The 19,487-nt window shown below is 43.7% G+C and overlaps 1 protein-coding gene across 3 annotated transcripts in view; it reads right to left on the bottom strand.

The window, feature by feature from the left end:
* Positions 1-8,792: 8,792 nt before the first annotated feature.
* Positions 8,793-19,487, bottom strand: part of ZNF157 (zinc finger protein 157) — a 42,026-nt gene continuing 31,331 nt past the window's right edge. For all 3 annotated transcript variants that reach the window (XM_012477417.2, XM_012477416.2, XM_012477415.2), the window contains exons 3-5: positions 14,537-14,663; positions 14,170-14,265; positions 8,793-12,278 (exon numbers count right to left, since the gene is read on the bottom strand). In XM_012477417.2, coding sequence (XP_012332840.1) covers positions 11,053-12,278; positions 14,170-14,265; positions 14,537-14,663 — 1,449 coding nt within the window. In that variant the 3' untranslated portion in view covers positions 8,793-11,052. The remainder of the gene's footprint in view (positions 12,279-14,169; positions 14,266-14,536; positions 14,664-19,487) is intronic.

The raw sequence follows: 19,487 nt of genomic DNA on the forward strand, positions 1-19,487 counted from the left end.
CGCGCCACTGCACTCCAGCCTGTGCAACAGAAACTCCATCTCGGGGGAAAAAAAAAGTAACAATGGCAACTTTGAAAACGTCTGTACAGCCAACAGCTTCTCTTGAGGGCTTGGAAATAACACTGGCTATTGTCTTACAATTGAAGCGTGTTTTAGGGCCTATGCATATAAGTAGCACTTAGCAACTGTGAAGGAAGATACAGAGTCAGATGAAGAGGGGGATGTCAAATTCCTAAGTCTATCTGGAAAGCAATCTGTCACTGGAAGCAGTAGCAAGTTTCCACACAAAAAAACTAAAATTTGCTACTGATGAAGATGATTATGATGAGGAAGATGATGAAGATGATGAACATAATGAGGAAACTAAGAAAAAGCCCCAGTGGAGAAATCTATACGAGATACTGTGTTAACATACCCCGTGTTGGCCTAACCAACTCATTCTTAATTGAAGAAGCCAGACAAACTCCATCTTAGCTTCTTCCTTTATAGTTATTTTCCTCCCATTAAGTATGTAGCTGTAGTGTGTAGCTGGGGCAAGATGACGCCAGGCACATCCGATAAGATACCAAGTCAAGCGGTACCAGCAGCCCTGGGAATGCTGATGTTGCTAAGTACGCAGAGCCCCCATATCTGTAAGTCGTATGTCTTTTGTGACACCTTAAGCCCCTGCACCTGGTACTGTTTACTTCTTATGTACTAGTTTATCTTTTAACTTTTTGTTTGCTCTGCTTCTGTGAGAAAATTGCTTCAGCTAGAATCCCCCACCCCTTTTCAAACTAGGGTATAAGAAACCACCTAGCTCTTTCTTCAGGGCCCAGAGAATTTTGGGCATTAGATGTCTCTCGGTTGCCAGCAATAAAAGGACTCATAACTCAATCTCAGAGTGTGGCACATTCCTTGACTCGCTTGGGTATAACAATACTCCAGCCAAAAATGCGCAAACATCAAACCAAATGGAAAAGACTCACTACCATCAACACCAAGATCAGAAGTCAAGAATCCTTCCAGAAACAGGAAAAACACCTCCTAAAACATTGAGAGGACCTAGTTCTATAGAAGATATTAAAGCAAAAATGTGGCCAGGTGCGGTGGTTCACATCTGTAATCCCATCACTCTGGGATATCTGTAAAGTAGTGGTTGTCTGAAGTTGGGAATTGTAATTAATAGATATTTATTATAAATTAGCAAAAGGAGCCAGGCACAGTGGCTCATGCCTAAAATCTCAGCATTTTGGGAGGCTGAGGTGGGAGGATTACTGGAGGCCAGGACTTCAAGACCAGCCTGGGCAACAAAGCAAGACCCTGTCTGTATAAAAAAAAAAAAAAATTGGCTGGGCATGGTGGCTCACACCTGTAATCCAAGCACTTTGGAGGCCAAAGCGGGCAGATCACCTGAGGTCAGGAGTTCAGGACCAGCCTGACCAACATGGTGAAACCCCATCTTAAAAAAAAAATAAAAAAATAAAAATTAGCTGTGCATGGTGATACATACATGACTGCTGGCCCAGCTACTGGGGAAGCTGAAGTGGGAGGATCGATTGAGCCCAGAAGGTGGAGGCTACAGTGAATCATGATTGTGCCACTGCTCTCCAGTCTGGGTGAGAGAGGGAGACCTTGTCTCAAAACAAAAAAAAATAGCACAAGGGATCTTATTGGGATAACATACTGTTTTAGAACTTGATTGTAGTGACGGTTGTACAAGTAGGTATATTTAATAAAGTCATAGCTGTGTTGGCTATTCTAGGTCCTTCACATTTCCATATGAATTATAAAATAAGTTTATCGAAATCTGCCCCCCCGCAAAAAAAAGGCTGCTGTGATTTTTTATTGGGATTGGTTTGAATCCATAGATCAATTGAAGAGATTTGAAATCTTTTTTTTTTTTTTTTTGAGACAGGGTCACGCTTTGTCACCCAGGCTGGAGTGCAATGACTTGATCTTAGCTCACTACAGCCTCAACCTCCCTGAGCTCAGGTGATCTTCCCACCACAGCTGCCTGAGTAGCTGGGACTACAGGCATGAACCACCATGCCCAGCTAACTTTTGTACTTTTTGTAGACAGGGCTTCACTGTGTTGCCCAGGTTGGTCTCAAACTCCTGGGCTCAAGTGATCCACCCACCTCGGCCTCCCAAAGTGCTAGGATTACAGGCATGAGCCACTGCACCTTACCAGAATTGAAATCTTAACAATATTGAATTTTCTTTCCTTTTTTTTTTTTTTGAGACGGAGTTCCACTCTTGTTGCCCAGGCTGGAGTTCAATGGTGCGATCTCGGCTCACTGCAACCTCGGCCTCCAGGGTTCAAGCAATTCTCCTACTTCAGCCTCCCGAGTAGCTAGGATTACAGGCACCCGCCACCACGCCTGGCCAATTTTTTGTATTTTTAGTAGAGACAGGGTTTCACCATGTTGGCCAGGCCGGTCTCAAACTCCTGACCCCAGGTGATCCACCCACCTCAGCCTCCCAAAGTGCTGGGATTACAGGCGTGAGCCACCGCACTCAGCCAATATTGTTTTCTGACTCATAAATCAGTATACCTCTCCATTTCTTTCTTTTCTTTTCTTTTTTTTGAGATAGGGTTTCACTCTGTCGTTCAGGCTGGAGTACAGTGGCATGAGCATAGCTCAGTGCAGCCTCCAACTCCTGTGCTCAAGCAATTCTGCCTCAGCCTTGAGAGTAGCTGGGACTACAGGTATGTGCCACTACACCTGGCTAATTTTTTTTAAATTATTTTTTGTGGAGATGGGCATCTCACTATATTGCCTAGGCTGGTCTCAAAATCCTGGCCTCAAGTGATCCTCCCACCTCAGCCTCCCAAAGCACTGGGCTTACAGGTGACAGCCACCATGCCCAGCCCTCTCTCCATTTCTTTAATTTCTCTCAGTAATATTTTGTAGTTTTCAGTGTACAGGTCTTTCACATATTGTGACAAATTATTCCCTAAGTATTTCATATTTTTTATACTGTTTTACTTGATATCATTCTATTTCCACTTTATTGTGTGGTACTGGTTTTTAAGTTCAATTTCTTACTGTTAATTGCTAGTCCATGGACAATACATGGATGTTTGTATGTTTATCTTGTGTAAAAGTTAAAGGGAACAATCATCATACGAGACTGTATCCACCTCTGACACCAATTACAAATTCAAAGGTCTCCAAGACCCTCAGGTGCAACAATTTACTAGAGCCTAGGACGGTGGCTCACGCCTGTAATCCCAGCACTTTGGGAGGCCAAGGCAGGTGGATCACCTGAAGTCAGGAGTTCAAGACCAGCCTGACCAACATGGTGAAACCCTGTCTCTACTAAAAATACAAAAATTAGCCTGGCATAGTGGCAGGTTCCTGTAGTCCCAAGTACTTGGGAGGCTGAGGCAGGAGAATCTCTTGAACCAGGGAGGCAGAGGTTGCAGTGAGCTGAGATTGTGCCACTGCACTCCAGCCTTGGCTACAGAGGGAAGACTCTCTCTCAAAAAAAAAAAAAAAAAAAAAAAAAAAAAAAAAAGATTGACTAGAAGGACTCACAGAACTCACTGAAAGCCATTCTACCCATGGTTCCATTTTATTACAGTGAAAGGGTACAGATTAAAATCAGCCAAGGGGTGAAACACATAGGGCAGAGTCCAGGAAAGGCAGAAATGCAGAGCCTCCAGTTGTCCTCTTCCTCAGAATCAGAGCAGCAATACTGTCCCAGCATTGATGTGTGATAATAGCAGGCCAGGGAAACTCACCCGAGCCTTGGTGTACAGGGCTCCATCATGCAGGAACGGTTGACTGTCCACGTGGTTGATTTCAATTTCCAGCCCTCAGGAGGTCAAGCCCCTACCCTAAATCACACAGCTATTATCTGGCTGGACTAAATCCCCCACCCTAAATCACACTGCTTCATTCTGGCTGGCTCAAGAGCCCCAGGCAAACAAAGAGACAGACTCCTATTAGACACAACAGTCCAAGGGCTTAGATTACCAACTGGTCAGTAATGAGATCTTTAGTTAAAAAGGAGAAATAAAAAAACAAAAAAAGTTAAAAAAAAAAAAGAAAAAAGGGAGAGAGATTACCAACTGGAATTTGATGGCAAAGGCCAGATCCATCTTCCCATACAGTTAAATTCTTTAATACACAGGTCACCCCTGCCTTTGGCCAAGGCTCATTCAAAGCAAAATTATCGTATTTGTCTGGGCATCTACTTTTATTATTGCATTTATATGACATATAGTAATAGTAAAAAACGAATTCATCCTATTCAAGCCATTATATACATCTTCCTATTTCTGTACTAATTTTATTTTTTGTGTTTTTGTTTTTTGGGTTTTGGTTTTTGTTTTTTTGAGACAGGGTATCTTTGTCACCCAGGTTGGACTACAGTGGTGCAGCCACAGCTCACTGCAACCTCTGTCTCCCGGGGTCAAATGATCCTCCCACCTCAGCTGGGACTACAGGCGCATGCTACCACACCCAGCTAATTCTTTGTATTTTTAGTAGAGACAGGGTTGTGCCATGTTGCCCAGGCTGGTCTCGAACTCTTGGACTCAAGCAATCCACCTGCCTCAGCCTCCCAAAGTGCTGAGATTACAAGCAAGAGCCATCGCACCTGTCCGAGAGTTGTTGCTACAGACTGAATTGTGTCCTACCAAATCCATATGTTGAAGCCCTAACCCTCAATGTGACTGAATGAGACAGGGCTTTTAAAGAGGAAATAATGGTTAAATTAGGTTAAAAGGGTGGGGCCCTAATCCAATAGGACTGATGTCCTTCTAAGAGGAAGATTGTTACAAGCATTCAGTTATTTTTAAAAAGAATAAAAAAATTATTTTTAAAAAAGATAAAAAGAGGAGGAAGGCCAGGAAAGGTGGCTCCCGCCTGTAATCCCAGCTCTTTGGGAGGCCAAGATTGGTGGATCACTTGAGGTCAGGAGTTCGAGATCAGCCTGACAAACATGGTGAAACCCCATCTCTACTAAAAATACAAAATTAGCTGGAAGTGGTGGCGCATACCTATAACCAGCTACTTGGGAGGCTGAGGCAGGAGAATTCCTTGAACCCGGGAGGCGGAGGTTGCAGTGAGCTGAGATCACGCCATTGGACTCCAATCTGGGCAACAAGAGCGACACTCCGTCTCAAAAAAAAAAGAGGAAGAGACCACTCCCTTGAGTGTGTATGTTAGGCTATTCTCGCGTCACTATAAAGAAACACCTGAGACTGGGTAATTTATAAAGAAAATAAGTTTAAGCTGGGTGGCAGTGGCTCACACCTGTAATCCCAGCACTTTGGGAGACCAAGGCTGGGAGATTGCCTGAGCTCAGGCATTCGAGACCAGCGTGGACAACATGGCAAAATCCTGTCTCTACAAAAAAATACAGAAATTAGCTGGATCATGCTGGTGCATGCCGTAACTGCAGCTACTTGGGAGGCTGAGGCAGGAGGATTGCTTGAGCACAGGAGGTTGAGGCTGCAGTAAGCTGTGTTCATACCACAGCACTCCAGCTTGGGTGACGAAGCAAGACCCTGTCTGAAAAAAAAAGAAAGGAAGTTTAACTGGCTCACAGTTCTGCAGGCTGTACAGAAAGCATGGTGCCTGCATCTGCTCAGCTTCTGGGGAGGCCTCAGGAAACTTAGAATCATGACAGAAGGCAAAGGGGGAGCTGGTGCATCACAGCCAGAATAGGAGCCAGGTGAGAGGAAGTGCCACTTTTATTTTATTTTACTTTTTTTTTTTTTTTTTGAGATGGAGTCTGTTGCCCAGGCCGGAGTATAGTGGCATGATCTCGGCTCACTGCAACCTCTGCCTCTGGCAAATGTAATTAAGGTTACTCATCAGTTGACCTTAAAATAGGGAGATTATTCAGGTGAGCCTAATCTAAGCCCATGAGCCCATTATAAAAGCAGAATTTCCTCCTGCTGGTGGCAGAAGAGGAAATCAGAGATTGGAAGCATGAGAAGCATTTGACACATCCTAGCTGGCTTCGAAGATGAAGAGGCCCACACGGTGAGGAACTCAGCCTCTAGGAGCAGAAAGCAGCCACTGGCTGACAGCCAGCAGAGAGATGGGGACATCAGTCCTACACACTGCAAGGAGCTGAAGTCTGACAATGAGCTGAACAAGGTTAAAAGTGGGTTCTTCCTGAGAACCTCCAGATTAGAGTCCAGTGTAGCAAATACTTTGACCTTGTCCTTGTGAGACCATTAAGGAGAGAACCCAACAAAACTTGCCTGGACTTCTGACCTACAGAACAGTGAGATAATAAATGGGTATTGTTTTAAGCTGCTAAGTTTGTAGTAATTTGTTATACATCAATAGAAAACTAATACAGTTGGTCTGGTGCGGTGGCTCATGCCTGTAATTCCAGCACTTTGGGAGGCTGAGGCGGGTGGATCACTTGAGGCCAGGAGTTTGAGACCAGCCTGGCCAACATTCCAAAATCCCGTCTCTGCTAAAAATACAAAAATTAGCCAGGTGTGGTGGCACCAGCCTGTAATCCCAGCTACTCTGGAGGCTGAGACATGAGAATCACTTGAACCTGGGAGGCAGAGGTTGCAGTGACCCGAGATTGTGCTACTCCACACCAGTCTGGGTGACAGAGCAAGACTCTGTCTCAAAAAAAAAGAAAAAGAAAACTAATACAGTAAGTATTTGCCAGTTGGGTATTTGTAAAAGAGGACATATGTCGTCACAATGAGGAGAGGGGGCTCTTCAAGGAAATTGTTTACCAAGGGCTTAGGGATTTGCAAGTTATAGTCTTGGCAATAGTTGGCAATAGTACATATCTTTATTTAATTTTTGTAGAGACGGGGATCTCCCTATGTTGCCCAGGCTGGTTTCCAACTCCTCACCTCAAGCAATCCTCCCACCTCGGCCTCCCAAAGTGGTGGGATTAGACTGTGCCCGGCCCAGTAGAGATTTCTTTTTTTTTTTTTTTTGGAGATGGAGTCTCGCTCTGTCACCCAGGCTGGAGTGCATTGGCACAATCTCGGCTCACTGCAACCTCCATCTCCAGGTTCAAGCGATTGTCCTGCTTCAGCCTCCCAAGTAGCTGGGATTACCGGTGCGTACCACCACACTCGACTAATTTTTGTATTTTTAGTAGAGATGGTGTTTCACCATGTTGGCCAGGATGGTCTCAAACTCCTGACCTCAAGTGATCCGCCCATGTTGGCCTCCCAAAGCGCTGGGATTACAGGCGTGAACCACTGCACCCAGACTTTGCCCATTTATTAGCTGGGTTATTTATGTTTTTTTTTTTTTTAAGCAAAGTGTAAGAATTCTTTATGTGTGCTTTCTATGCCATATCTAAGAAACCATTAAGGGGCAGGATTTGAATACATATCTGGCTCCAGCATTCATTTTCTTAACCATTACACTACACTGCCTGTCTAGAGACTAAATGGCCGTTAGTAATATTGCACATTCAGTTATAAGGGTTTCATGTTTTGAGCTGAAAAATACCCATGGGGCAGACACCCTATATTCATCCTCCAACATCAGCACGGGACTCTGAAGGATTCTGGGCCAGAAGTGTGATGTCCATGTATTAGGGAGAAGGAATGAGGCTTGGGTGAGAGTAGGGCTGGTTCCCATGCTGCACACTGCACACAGCTGTGGTATCCATGTGCTTCCTCTCGGCCATCACGGTCTCTCCCAAACAGAGATTCACACACAGACACCCTGAATGCTGGGAAGTGTTCACTTTAATGGATTTTCTAGCAGGTGATGGAAGCAAATCTAGGGACTCTAGGGCTATTGATTTCCTGCCAGGAGGCCACACCAGGGCTCTGCAGCAGTCAGCCTCTCTGCAGGGACTGTTTCCCCAGAGCAGCCACAGCTAAAGAGGTCTACCTGGAAGGATGGTGCTCCCCCTGTGGCCTGCCATTCCTGCTTGCCCACCTCAAACAAAAATGTTGTGTGGGGAGACGTGTGTGTGTGTGTGACAGAGACACAAATATTATATATAAGTATATACGTAAACCCCATAACATCATTATATTTTGAAATATATATGTGTATACCTGTATAAATGCAAAGCTGCTACTAAAAAATTAACTTTCATAGACAATTTCTTGGAGAAAACCATAAAATACCATTGACGGTTAGGAAAGACAAGTTAAAAAATAAACAGGCTGGGTGCAGTGGCTCACACCTATAATCCCAACACTTTGGGAGGCCAAGGCAAGCTGATCATTTGAGGTCAACAATTCAAGACCAGCCTAGCGAACATAGCAAAACCCCATCTGTACTAAAAATATAAAAATTAGTTGGGTGTGGTGGCGTGCACCTGTAGTCCCAGCTACTTGGGAGGCTGAGGTATGAGAATCATTTGAACCCAGGAGGCAGAGGTTGCAATGAGATGAGACTGCACCACTGCACTGCAGCCTGAGTGAGACTGTGTCTCAAATAAATAAATAAATAAATAGGCCGGGCGCAGTGGCTCACACCTGTAATCCCAGCACTCTAGGAGGCCAAGGCAGGTGGATCACCTGAGGTCAGGAGTTTGATACCAGCCTGGCCAACATGGAGAAACCCCATCTCTACTAAAAGTACAAAAATTAGCTGGGTGTGGTCATGCACCCCTGTAGTCCCAGCTACTTGGAAGGCTGAAGCAAGAGAAATGCTGGATCCCGGGAGGCGGAGGTTGCAGTGAGCCGAGATTGTGCCATTGCACTCCAGCCTGGGCAACAAGAGTGAAACTCCGTCTCAAAAAGTAAAAATAAAATAAATAAAGACAAACCACATTCATGGAAGCAAAGGCTCAAAGCCATTTCATACCTTTCAGATTGGCAATAATTTAAAGGACTGATAATAAGTGCTGCTGAATGGCAAAATGAAAATGTACTCAAACCCTTCATGAGAGTATATACAATTTGGAAGGGAAAATGTCAATACTTAATAAAGTTTAAAGAACCTCTGTATCGGGCTGGGCGTGGTGGCTCACGCCTGTAATCCAAGCACTTTGGAGGCCAAGGCGGGCGGATCACCTAAGGTTGGGAGTTTAAGACCAGCCTGACCAACATGGTGAGACTCCATCTTAAAAAAAAAATAAAATAAATTTTAAAAAAATAAAAAAATTTTAAAAACCTCTGTATCAATCAGAGCCCAACTAGGAGACAAAAACCACACTAGTTATTTTAATAGAAAGAACGTATAAACAATTTTAACTAGTTATGAGGTTGTAAACCAAGTAACTGAAGAGACAAAAAGAGAACATTCAAGTTATCAGAGAGATAGCAACTGCAGAAAATAGCTAGGCTGGCATAACAAAGGGAAGAAGTTGAAAATTTCTTTTGGAGACAGGGTCTTGCCCTGTCGCCCAGGCTGGAGTGCAGTGGCACAATCACAGCTTACTGCAGCCTCAACCTCCTGCCTCAGACTCCCAAGTAGCTGAGACCACAGGTGTGCTCCCATACCCAACTGATTTTTGAATTTTTTTGCAGAGATAAGAGTTTCACCATATTTCTCAGGCTGGTCTTGACTCCTGGGCTCAAGCAATTCACCCACCTTGGCCTCCCAAAGTGCTGGGATTACAGGCATGATCCACTGCAAACAGCCATAAATTGAAATTACTAAAACTTAAAAGAATGGAGGAGGGGTCCCACATGACTAGAATTCACATCTTTAAGGAGGTGACACCAGTCAGCTGATGCTTGTGTCTCAGAGGGGATGGGCTACCATCAAGCTGGTTCTATGAGTGCTGGAAGACTGCAAACTATATTAAAGTGCTGCTATGACAATGAACTGCTGTTGCCCGAGTGAAGAAGCAATGCTGAGCAGACACTCCAATGACCAGGAAGCCAATAGGAACAGAAAAAAAGAAGCAAGTCCCTTCTTCCCTCTCCAGCCCCAAAGCTTATATCTAGTATCTCTTATTGGCAAGGCCCAAAAGGGAGCAGTTAGCAAGGCCAAAATGTGGTTTGTAGAGTCACAAAGCACAGTAAAGAAGGGTGGGTTTGAAGCTGGGACACAATCGCTTAATAACCGGCACATTGCCTAAATCCTATGACCCATCAGTTCCATTTCTAGATTTAGACACTAAGCTCGAAAAAGATACAAATGTCTTTTACTGGGGGAATGGAGAGATAAATAACTAGCCAGACCCACACTTATCAACAAGGACAGATCTTGGAAAGGTAACAGTACATGAGAAAAGCAAGCTGCAGAACTTTAAATACAGTGTGATCCCATTTATGCAAAATTATATAAAGACAATATAGTAGTATGTATTGCACACTTCATGCTATACCAAAAAATCTCACAGGAGATTGAAATTCTAAATGTTGAAAGGAAAACCTCTAGAGGAAAGTATAGGAGAATATTATCACCTTGAAATCGATAATATTAATATATAAAACTTTAGCCAGGCATGGTGGCTCACACCTGTAATGCCAACACTTTTGGAGGCCAAGGTGGGTGGATCACTTGAGGTCAGGAGTTCAAGACCAGCCCGGCCAACATGGTGAAACCTTGTCTCTACTAAAATTACAAAAATTAGCAGGTCATGGTGGTGCATGCCTGTAATCCCAGCTACTTGGGAGGCTGAAGCAGGAGAATCACATGAACCCAGGAGGCAGAAGTTGCAGTGAGCTGAGGTCAGGCCATTGCACTGCAGCCTGGACAACAGAGTGAGACTCCATCTCAAATAAATAAATAAATAAATAAATAAATAAAACTTCAGCAGAAGAAAAGAGATGACAAAGAACCAATCACAGTCTGGGAGAAGATATTTGCAACACACATGACTGAAAAAAAAGGATTTTTATATTCTCATATGTTAAAAAACAGCAACATTTAAAGCAAAAAGTAAGAGATGAACAGCCCATTTGAAAACAATGAGCAGAGGACAGGAACAGTCAATGCACAGAAGAAAAAACTCAAATAGCCAATCAACAGATAAGATGTTCACACACTGCTAATTAGGGAAATCTGAATAAAAACAATGAGCTAACCCCTAAGGGGATCAGGACATATTTTGATAAAATATAGGTGCCAAATTTTCACAGGCACACTCTGCGTGCCCTGGTGATCATATGCCCCAAGGAGCTTGATCCAATGGTGAGGGAAGTCTTCAGGGAGAGGCTTTTTCCATTGCACAATGCCAGGACCAGCCTATGTGAGTTCTTTGATGTTCTGTGAGGTGCGCTTTCCGGCAGAAAGCTTTCCCACATTCTTGACACTCGAAGGGTCTCTCTCCTGTGTGAATTCGCTGATGTTCAATGAGGCGTACTTTCACATAGAAGGCATTCCCACATTCACTACATTCATAAGGTTTCTCTCCTGTGTGAGTTCTCCGGTGTTGACAGAGGGATTTTTTCATACTGAAGATTTTTCCACATTCACTACATTCATAGGGTTTCTCTCCTGAATGCATCCTCTGATGTTCAATGAGGCGTGCTTTCACATAGAAAGCATTACCACACTCGTTACATTCGTAAGGTTTCTCTCCTGTGTGAATTCTCTGATGGATCCCAAGAGATGAGTGCACCCTAAAAGATTTCCCACATTCATTACACTGATAGGGCTTTTCACCTGTGTGAGTTCTCTGATGATTATTGAGAGTCATCTTCATTCGGAAGAATTTCCCACATTCACCACACTCATAGGGTTTCTCACCTGTGTGAATTCTTTGATGCTGATTTAGGGATTTCTTGGCACGGAAATTTTTCCCACACTCCCCACATTCATAAGGTTTTTCCCCTGTGTGAGTTCTGTGGTGTTGGGTAAGGGATATCTTTACACGAAATGTTTTTCCACATTCACTACATTCATAGGGTTTCTCCCCTGTGTGAGTTCTTTGATGAATCGTGAGGGTTGCCTTCTCAGAAAAGGTTTTCCCACATTCAGTGCATTCATAGGGTCTCTCTCCAGTGTGTGTTCTCATATGTAGGATGAGTTGTGACTTTCTGCCAAAAGATTTCCCACATTCATTACATTCAAAAGGCCTCTCCCCTGTGTGGGTTTTCTGATGAGCAATGAGGTATGATCTTGCACTGAAGGTTTTTGCACATTCACTGCATTCATAGGGTCTCTCTCCTGTGTGTATTCTCAGATGTTCAACAAGGTTTGATTTCCTGCAGTAAGCTTTCCCACATTCATGACATTCAAAGTTTTTATCTCCTATGGGTGTTCTTTTATGTCTAACAAGGCCTGTTTTCTCATGAAAGCCTTTCCCACATCCATTATATTCAACATTTTGGTCCAATGTTTGAATCTTCTGATGGTAAAGAAGGTCATTATCATGCCTGAGGGCATTATCCCCAACAGAACCATTGCCACACAGCAGTGAGAGAGATCCTTTAAAAACAAATCACAGCATGTCACTCTATTATGTAAAACCCCAAACTGGCTTCTCTTGTCACAGTATAAAATTAAACTCTATTCCAGCCAGTCATGGTGGTTCACACCTGTAATCCAAGCACTCTGGGAGGCCAAGGCAGGTGGATCACTTGAGGTCAGGAGTTTGAGACCAGCCTGCCCAACATGGCGAAACTCTGTCTCTACTAAAAATACAAGAATTAGCTGGGCATGGTGGTGCCTGCCTGTAATCCCAGCTACTCAGGAGGCTGAGGCAAGAGAATTGCTTGGACCCAGGAGGTAGAGATTGCAGTGAGCCGAAATTGTGCCACCGCACTCCAGCCTGGGTGACAGAGTGAGTCTCTGTCTAAAAAAAAACAAAACAAACAAAAAACTCTATTTCCTAAAAGCACATATCAGTATCTATCCTTCTTACCTTGCACCGATTTTCTTTTCACCATCAAACATATGATGTATTTGTTTGTTTCTGGTCACTTTCCCCTACTATATTGTAAGCTCCAAGAGAACAGAGATACTATTTTATTCACTACCAGTTTCCCATACCTAGAACATGCCCAGCATATAATTGATACTCATTTAAAGTTTCGCAGATGACTAAATGAATATATGAATGAATGCCTGACAACAGAAAGCATCCAAGGCAATGGAGGGAAGGAGGAATAAATGTTGCCAAGTGTGGTGGCTCACGCCTCTGATTCTAGCACTTTGGGAGGCCAAGGCAGGTGGATCACTTGAGCCCAGGAGTTCAAGACCAGCCTTGGCAACATAGTGAGATACTCTGTCTCTACAAAAAAATAAAATAAAATACAAAAATCAGCCAGGCATGGTTGTGTGCACCTATAGTCCCAGCTACTAGGGAGGCTGCAGTGCAAAGATTGCTTAAAACAGGGCAGTGAGGGGCCAGGAGTGGTGGCTCACACCTGTAATCCCAGCACTTTGTGAGGCAGAGGCAGGCAGATCACAAGGTCAAGAGATTGAGACCATCCTGGACAACATGGTGAAACCTCATCTCTACTAAAAAATATAAATATTAGCTGGACGTGGTGGTATGCATCTGTAGTCCCAGCTACTCGGAAGGCTGAGGCAGGAGAATCACTTGAACCCAGGAGGCGGAGGCTGCAGTGAGCCAAGATCGTGCCACTGCAGTCCAGCCCGGTGACAGAGCAAGACTCTGTCTCAAAACCAAAACAAAAACCAAAAAAGCGGGCAGTGAGGCTGCAGTGAGCCATGATTGCACCACTGCACTCCAGCCTGGGCAACAGAGCGAGACTCTGTCTCAAAAAAATGAAAGAATAAATGTTTAAGATGAGGCAGAGATAAATAAGAGTGGTAAATAACTTTTAAAAATCAAGATCAAGGCTGGGTGTGGTGGTTCATGCCTGTAATCCCAGCACTTTGGGAGACCAAGGCGAGTGGATCGCCTGAGGTCAGGAGTTCGTGCCCAGCCTGGCCAACATGGAGAAATCCTGTCTCTATTAAGAGTACAAAAATTAGCTGGGCATGGTGGCACATGCCTATAATCCCAGCTACTCGGGAGGCTGAGGCAGGAGAATCACTTGAACCTGGGAGGCAGAGGTTGTAGTGAACTGAGATCGCACCACTGCACTCCAGCCTGGGTGACAGAGCGAGACTCCATCAAAACAAAAAAAAATCAAGATAAAACAGGAGAAAGCACTGAAGTTTGAGTGCGATATTAAGATGTGTAATTTTGGTATCTGAAGAATGTAGACCTTCTGTCTCTCTTATTTTCAAACAGTGGGGACCTCTAAAAAGATATTCATAGAAAATGTTGCACAAGGATACCCTTTGACCTGAATTCCTGGGCTCTTATTTCCCCTATTTTCCATACGTCCAGTTCTTGCTCACTTACCTGAGTAACCATGGCCTGAGGATTCCTCCTCTAATATCCACAGCTCTTCTCCTCGCTCCAACTTGAAGATCATGTCTGGTTTGGCCACGCAGAGGCCTGTTAATGGGAAATGGCACAGGACGTGGGCCAAGTTGTCTGAGCTCTAGGGCCTCTGATGGAGGAGGAAGGTGCATCTTCATGAGCTGCACAAGGAAGGGGGCCCATTTAAACCTTTCACTGGGGAAGTAAGAACACACGCATTCTTCCTGCTGCCCTAAACTGATCACTCATCTGTGACTCTCAATATCGTTAAACCCTCGCAAGGCTGCACGTTACAGCAACCAAGAAAGGAAACACGCGCTCCCAGGAGTCACACAATCATCCTCACCCACAGATGCCAGGTTGCTGTAGGTCTCCAGCATCACATCCTTGTGCATGGTCCTCTGAGCAGGGTCCAGTCTGTGCCACTCCTGTCGAGTGAAATCCACAGCCACATCCTCGAATGACACGGATCCCTGTAATAACAATCTCCAATGATCAGAATGGGATGCATGAAAAAGATGAGCAGGAACTAATCTCAGTGGAGCCCTATTGAGAGTTGACCGAAAAGAGCTACACCGGACACCTGATTTCGTGTCTTGCTTGATATACTTTTGGGGTGGGGGAGACCCTGAACAGCTCTATTACTGTGTAATTCATTAATGCATGAAGAAAAGACCATTACACTCCTGAGTTAATACTATGTGTCTGGGTAAGCATTTTTCTGTAAAACTAATAAAAAGACAAACAGGATGTGCCTGGACGTGTGCAAATTGCTAGGTTAAAAAATGGAGAAGCTGGTCAGGCGTGGTGGCTCACGTCTGTAATCCTAGCACTTTGGGAGGCCAAGGCAGGTGGGTCACTTGAAGTCAGAGTTCAAGACCAGCCTGGCCAACATGGTAAAACTCCATCTCTACTAAAAATACCAAAAAAAAAAAAAAAAAAAAAAAAAAAGAAAAGAAAATTAGCCAGGCATGGTGGCAGGCACCTGCAATCCCAGTTACTCGGGAGGCTGAGGCAGGAGAATCGCTTGAACCTGGGCGGTGGAGGTTGCAGTGAGCTAAGATTGCACCACTGCACTCCAGCCTGAGCGACAGAGAGGCCCAGTCTCAAAACAAACAAACGAAATATATTTATAGTTATAAACGATACAGAAGTGCTGTTCTGTGGGAGAAAGGGAGACAGTATTGCTCCCAGGACAACTGCATTTTCAGCTGGGATGAGGCTGGAGCCATATACAGACATTATCAAAACAGGAGAGACAATGAGTTGATGGAAGAAAAATTGAGACAGATTTTGGAGTGTTTACGGAACATACTGTCAGAGATGTCCAGCTGGAGCTGAGGAGAGAAGGCTAGCAGAGGCCAAAGTTTGGGGGGTAAGATCATTTCAGTACTAGCTGAAGCCACTAGAATAAAGTGGATAGCTAAGAAAGAGCACAGTTTGAGAGAAGCACCAAGTACAGAGTTTGAGGGGACACCAATACGCTCTGAAGGTTGCAAAGTCAATTACTGATGTGGTTTGGATCTGTGGCCCCGCCCAAATCTCATGTAATCCCCAGTGTTGGAGGTGGGGCCTGGTGGAAGGGGACTGGAGCATAGGAGTGGTTTCTATGGTTTAACACCATCCTCCCTTGGTGCTGTCATCCCCATAGTGAGTTCTCATGAGATCTGGTTGTTTAAAAGTGTGTGGCACCTGCACCCCAATTCCTCCTGCTCTGGCCATGTAAGATGTGCCTGCTCTCTGGGCACGGTGGTTCACGCCTGTAATCCCAGCACTTTGGGAGGCCAAGGCAGGCGGATCACCTGAGGTCAGGAGTTCCAGACCAGCCTGGCCAACATGGAGAAACCTCGTCTCTACTAAAAATACAAAATTAGCCAGGCATGGTGGTGCATGCCTGTAATCCCAGCTACCCGGGAGGCTGAGGCAGAAGAATCGCTTGAACCTGGGAGGCAGAGGTTGCGGTGAGCCGAGATCACACCATTGCACTCCAGCCTGGGCAACAAGAGTGAAACTCTGTCTCAAAAATATGAATAAATAAATAAATAAATAAATAAATGGTAGAAATAAAACCAGGGAAGTGTAGAGTCTTAGAAGGTAGAAGGGGAGACAGTTTCAAGTAACAGTGCCATTTCTAGTTTAAAGTGATAGATGAGAAATTAGCCAAGTATGGTGATGTGGGCCTGTAATTCCAGCTACTTGGGAAGCTGAGGCAGGAGAATCGCTTGAACCCGGGAAGCAGAGGTTGCAGTGAGCCGAGATTGCACCAGTACACTCCAGCCTGGGTAACAAGAGCAAAACTCCATCTCAAAAAAAAAAAAGAAATGGAAAAGATATTACTATCTACCCCCAAAGACATTAAAATGAGAGTAAGAGAATGCCATGAATACCTTTATTCACATAAATTCACCAACTCAGATGAAATGGACCAATTCCATGAAATATACAAAATACCGAAACTTACCAAAGAAAAAGAGACGACTTAATGGAATATCAATTAAAGAAACTGAATTTATTAAGTGTATTAGGTAAATAAATAGAAAAAAAAAAAGAAACTGAATTTGTAATTTAAAACCTTCCAAAAAAGAAATTCCCAGTCCTTGATAGTTTCACTAGTAAATTCTACCAAATATTTAATGAATACATCAATTCTAAACAATTCTTCCTCTTCCATTTTCTAGACAAGGACACGTCTCATTTTATGAGGCCACCATTATCCTCATTACAAAATCAGACATGACAAGACATGACAAGAAAAGAAAATTGCAGTCCAATATCCCTTATAAACAGAGAAGTAAAAAGCCTCAACAAGTATTAGCAAATCGAATCAAGCAACATATGTAAACACATAGCACGATGAGTTGATGTTTATCCAGAGAATGCAAGGCTGGCTGAACGTTTTTAAATCAATCAATACAATCCACCATATTAAGAAACTACAACAGAAAAACCACACAATCATCAACTGATAGAGAAAAGTCATTTGACAAAATTCAACATTCATTCCTGACAAAAACTCTCATCAAACTAGGAATAGAAGGAAACTTCCTTAACTGATAAAGATCATCTACCAAAAACCTACAGCTAACATCAAACGTAATGAAAAAGACTAAATGCTTTCCCCAGAAGATCAGGAAAAAGGCAAAAGATGGCCACTTTTCGAATCCTATTCAAATCAAAATCCTATTCAAAGTCCTACTTTAGTGAAATCAGGCAAGAAAAAGGAAATAAAAGGCATATAACCAGTTGGAAAGAATAAATAAAACTGTCTCTGTTCTCACACAACAGGATTGTCTATGTAGAAAATCCCAATCTACAACGAAGCTCTTAGCAAGACTTCAGGACACAAAGTCAAGTCATCAAAGTCAATCATGTTTCGGCCGGGTGTGGTGGCTCACACCTGTAATCCCGCACTTTGGGAGGCCCAGACAGGCAGATCGCCTGAGGTCAGGAGTTCGAGACCAGCCTAGCCAACATGGTGAAACCCTGTCTCTACTAAAAATTTAAAAAATTAGCCAGATGTAGTGGTGTGTGCCTGTAATCCCAGCTACTTGGGAGGCTGAGGCAGGAGAATCACTTCAACTGGGGAGGCCAAGGTTGCATTGAGCTGAGATCACGCCACTACACTCCAGTCTGGGTGACAGAGTGAGACTCTGTCTCAAAAAGAAGAAAGAGAGAGGGAGAGGGAGAGGAAGAGAGAGAGAGAGATACAGTAAATGTAACATATACACACAATAATTACAACATAAAATAATGAGAGAATTGAGATCAAGCTAACAGTAATGCAAATAAATATGAATGGGCTTAATTCACTTATTAAACGAAAAAGGGGGCCAAATGTGGTGGCTCACACCTATAATCCTAGCACTTTGGGAAGCTGAGTCTGGAGGACTGCTTGAGGCCAAGAGTTCAAGACCAGCCCGGCCAACATAGGAAGACACTATCTCTATTTATTTAAAATAATAGTACAGTAACAATAATATTTTTAATAAAATATTAAAGCTAAGCTATGAGAACACAAAGACATAAGAATGATACAATTGGGGGCGGGGCAAAAAGACCAAAAAAAGAATGATACAATGGACTTTGGGGACTGAGAAGAAAGGGTGGGAGGTGGTGAGGGATAAAACACTACACATTGGGTATATTGCTTGGGTGATGGGTGCACCAAAATGCAGAAATCATCGCTACAGAACTTATTCATGTAACCGAACACCAACTGTTCCCCAAAACCTATTGAAATAAAAAATAAACTGAAAAATAAAAATTTTAAAAGCTAAAAATATGTAAAAGCTATGTTTTCCATGTAAAGTCAGCGAAGTATCAAAGACAACCGCATTTAATTACTAGTACATGTCTGGCTGTTCTATTGATAGGTCAGCAATATTTAGATGAGTAATAAAATAAAAATATACACAAATAATACATAAATAAAATAAAAAGGGTCTAACATTGCCTCATAAAGCAAAGCCCAGCACTATGCTGCATACAGGAGACATGTCATGTAAAACACAGTCATGCAATAAGCTAAAATTGAAGGGTTGGACAAAAATTTACCAAATGCCTAATAAATCTGCACATGTTCCTGATACGGCTTGGCTCTGTGTCCCCATCCAAATCTCATGTTGAATTATGATCTTCAGCGTTGGAGGAGGGGCCTGGTGGGAAGTGACTGGAACATGGGGCTGGATTTCCCCCTTGCTCTTGTTTTTTGTGTGTGAGACACAGTTTTGCTTTTGTTGCCAAGGCTGGAGTGCAGTGGCACGATCTCGGCTCACTGCAACCTCCACCTCGGGGGTTCAAGCGGTTCTCCTGCCTCAGCCTCCTGAGTAGCTGGGATTACAGGCGCGCACCACCACACCTGGCTATTTTTTTGTATTTTTACTAAAAACAAGGTTTCACCATGTTGGCCAGGCTGGTTTCAATCTCCCGACCTCAGGTGATCCACTGGCCTCAGCGTCCCAAAATGCTGGGATTACAGGTGTGAGCCACCGCGCCCGGCCTCCCCCTTATTCTTGTGATAGTGATTGAGTTCTCACAAGATCTGGTTGTTTAGCATGTGGCACTTCCCCTTTGCTCTCTCTCTCCTGCTGCCGTGTGAGACATGCCTGGCTTCCCCTCACCTTCTGCCATGACTGTAAGTTTCCTGAGTCTTCCCCAGAAGCAGAAGCCTGTCCAGCCTGCGGAACCATGAGCCAATTAAACCTCGTTTCTTTATAAAATTACCCACGTAGTTCCTTATAGGCGTATGAGAACAGACTAATACAGTACCCCAAACCTAAAATAAAAGTTTAAAAAGT

This window comes from Aotus nancymaae, unplaced genomic scaffold, assembly GCF_030222135.1.
Source record: "Aotus nancymaae isolate 86718 unplaced genomic scaffold, 86718_ANA_hifiasm-v0.15.2.pri h1tg000058l, whole genome shotgun sequence".
NCBI lineage: Eukaryota > Metazoa > Chordata > Mammalia > Primates > Aotidae > Aotus > Aotus nancymaae.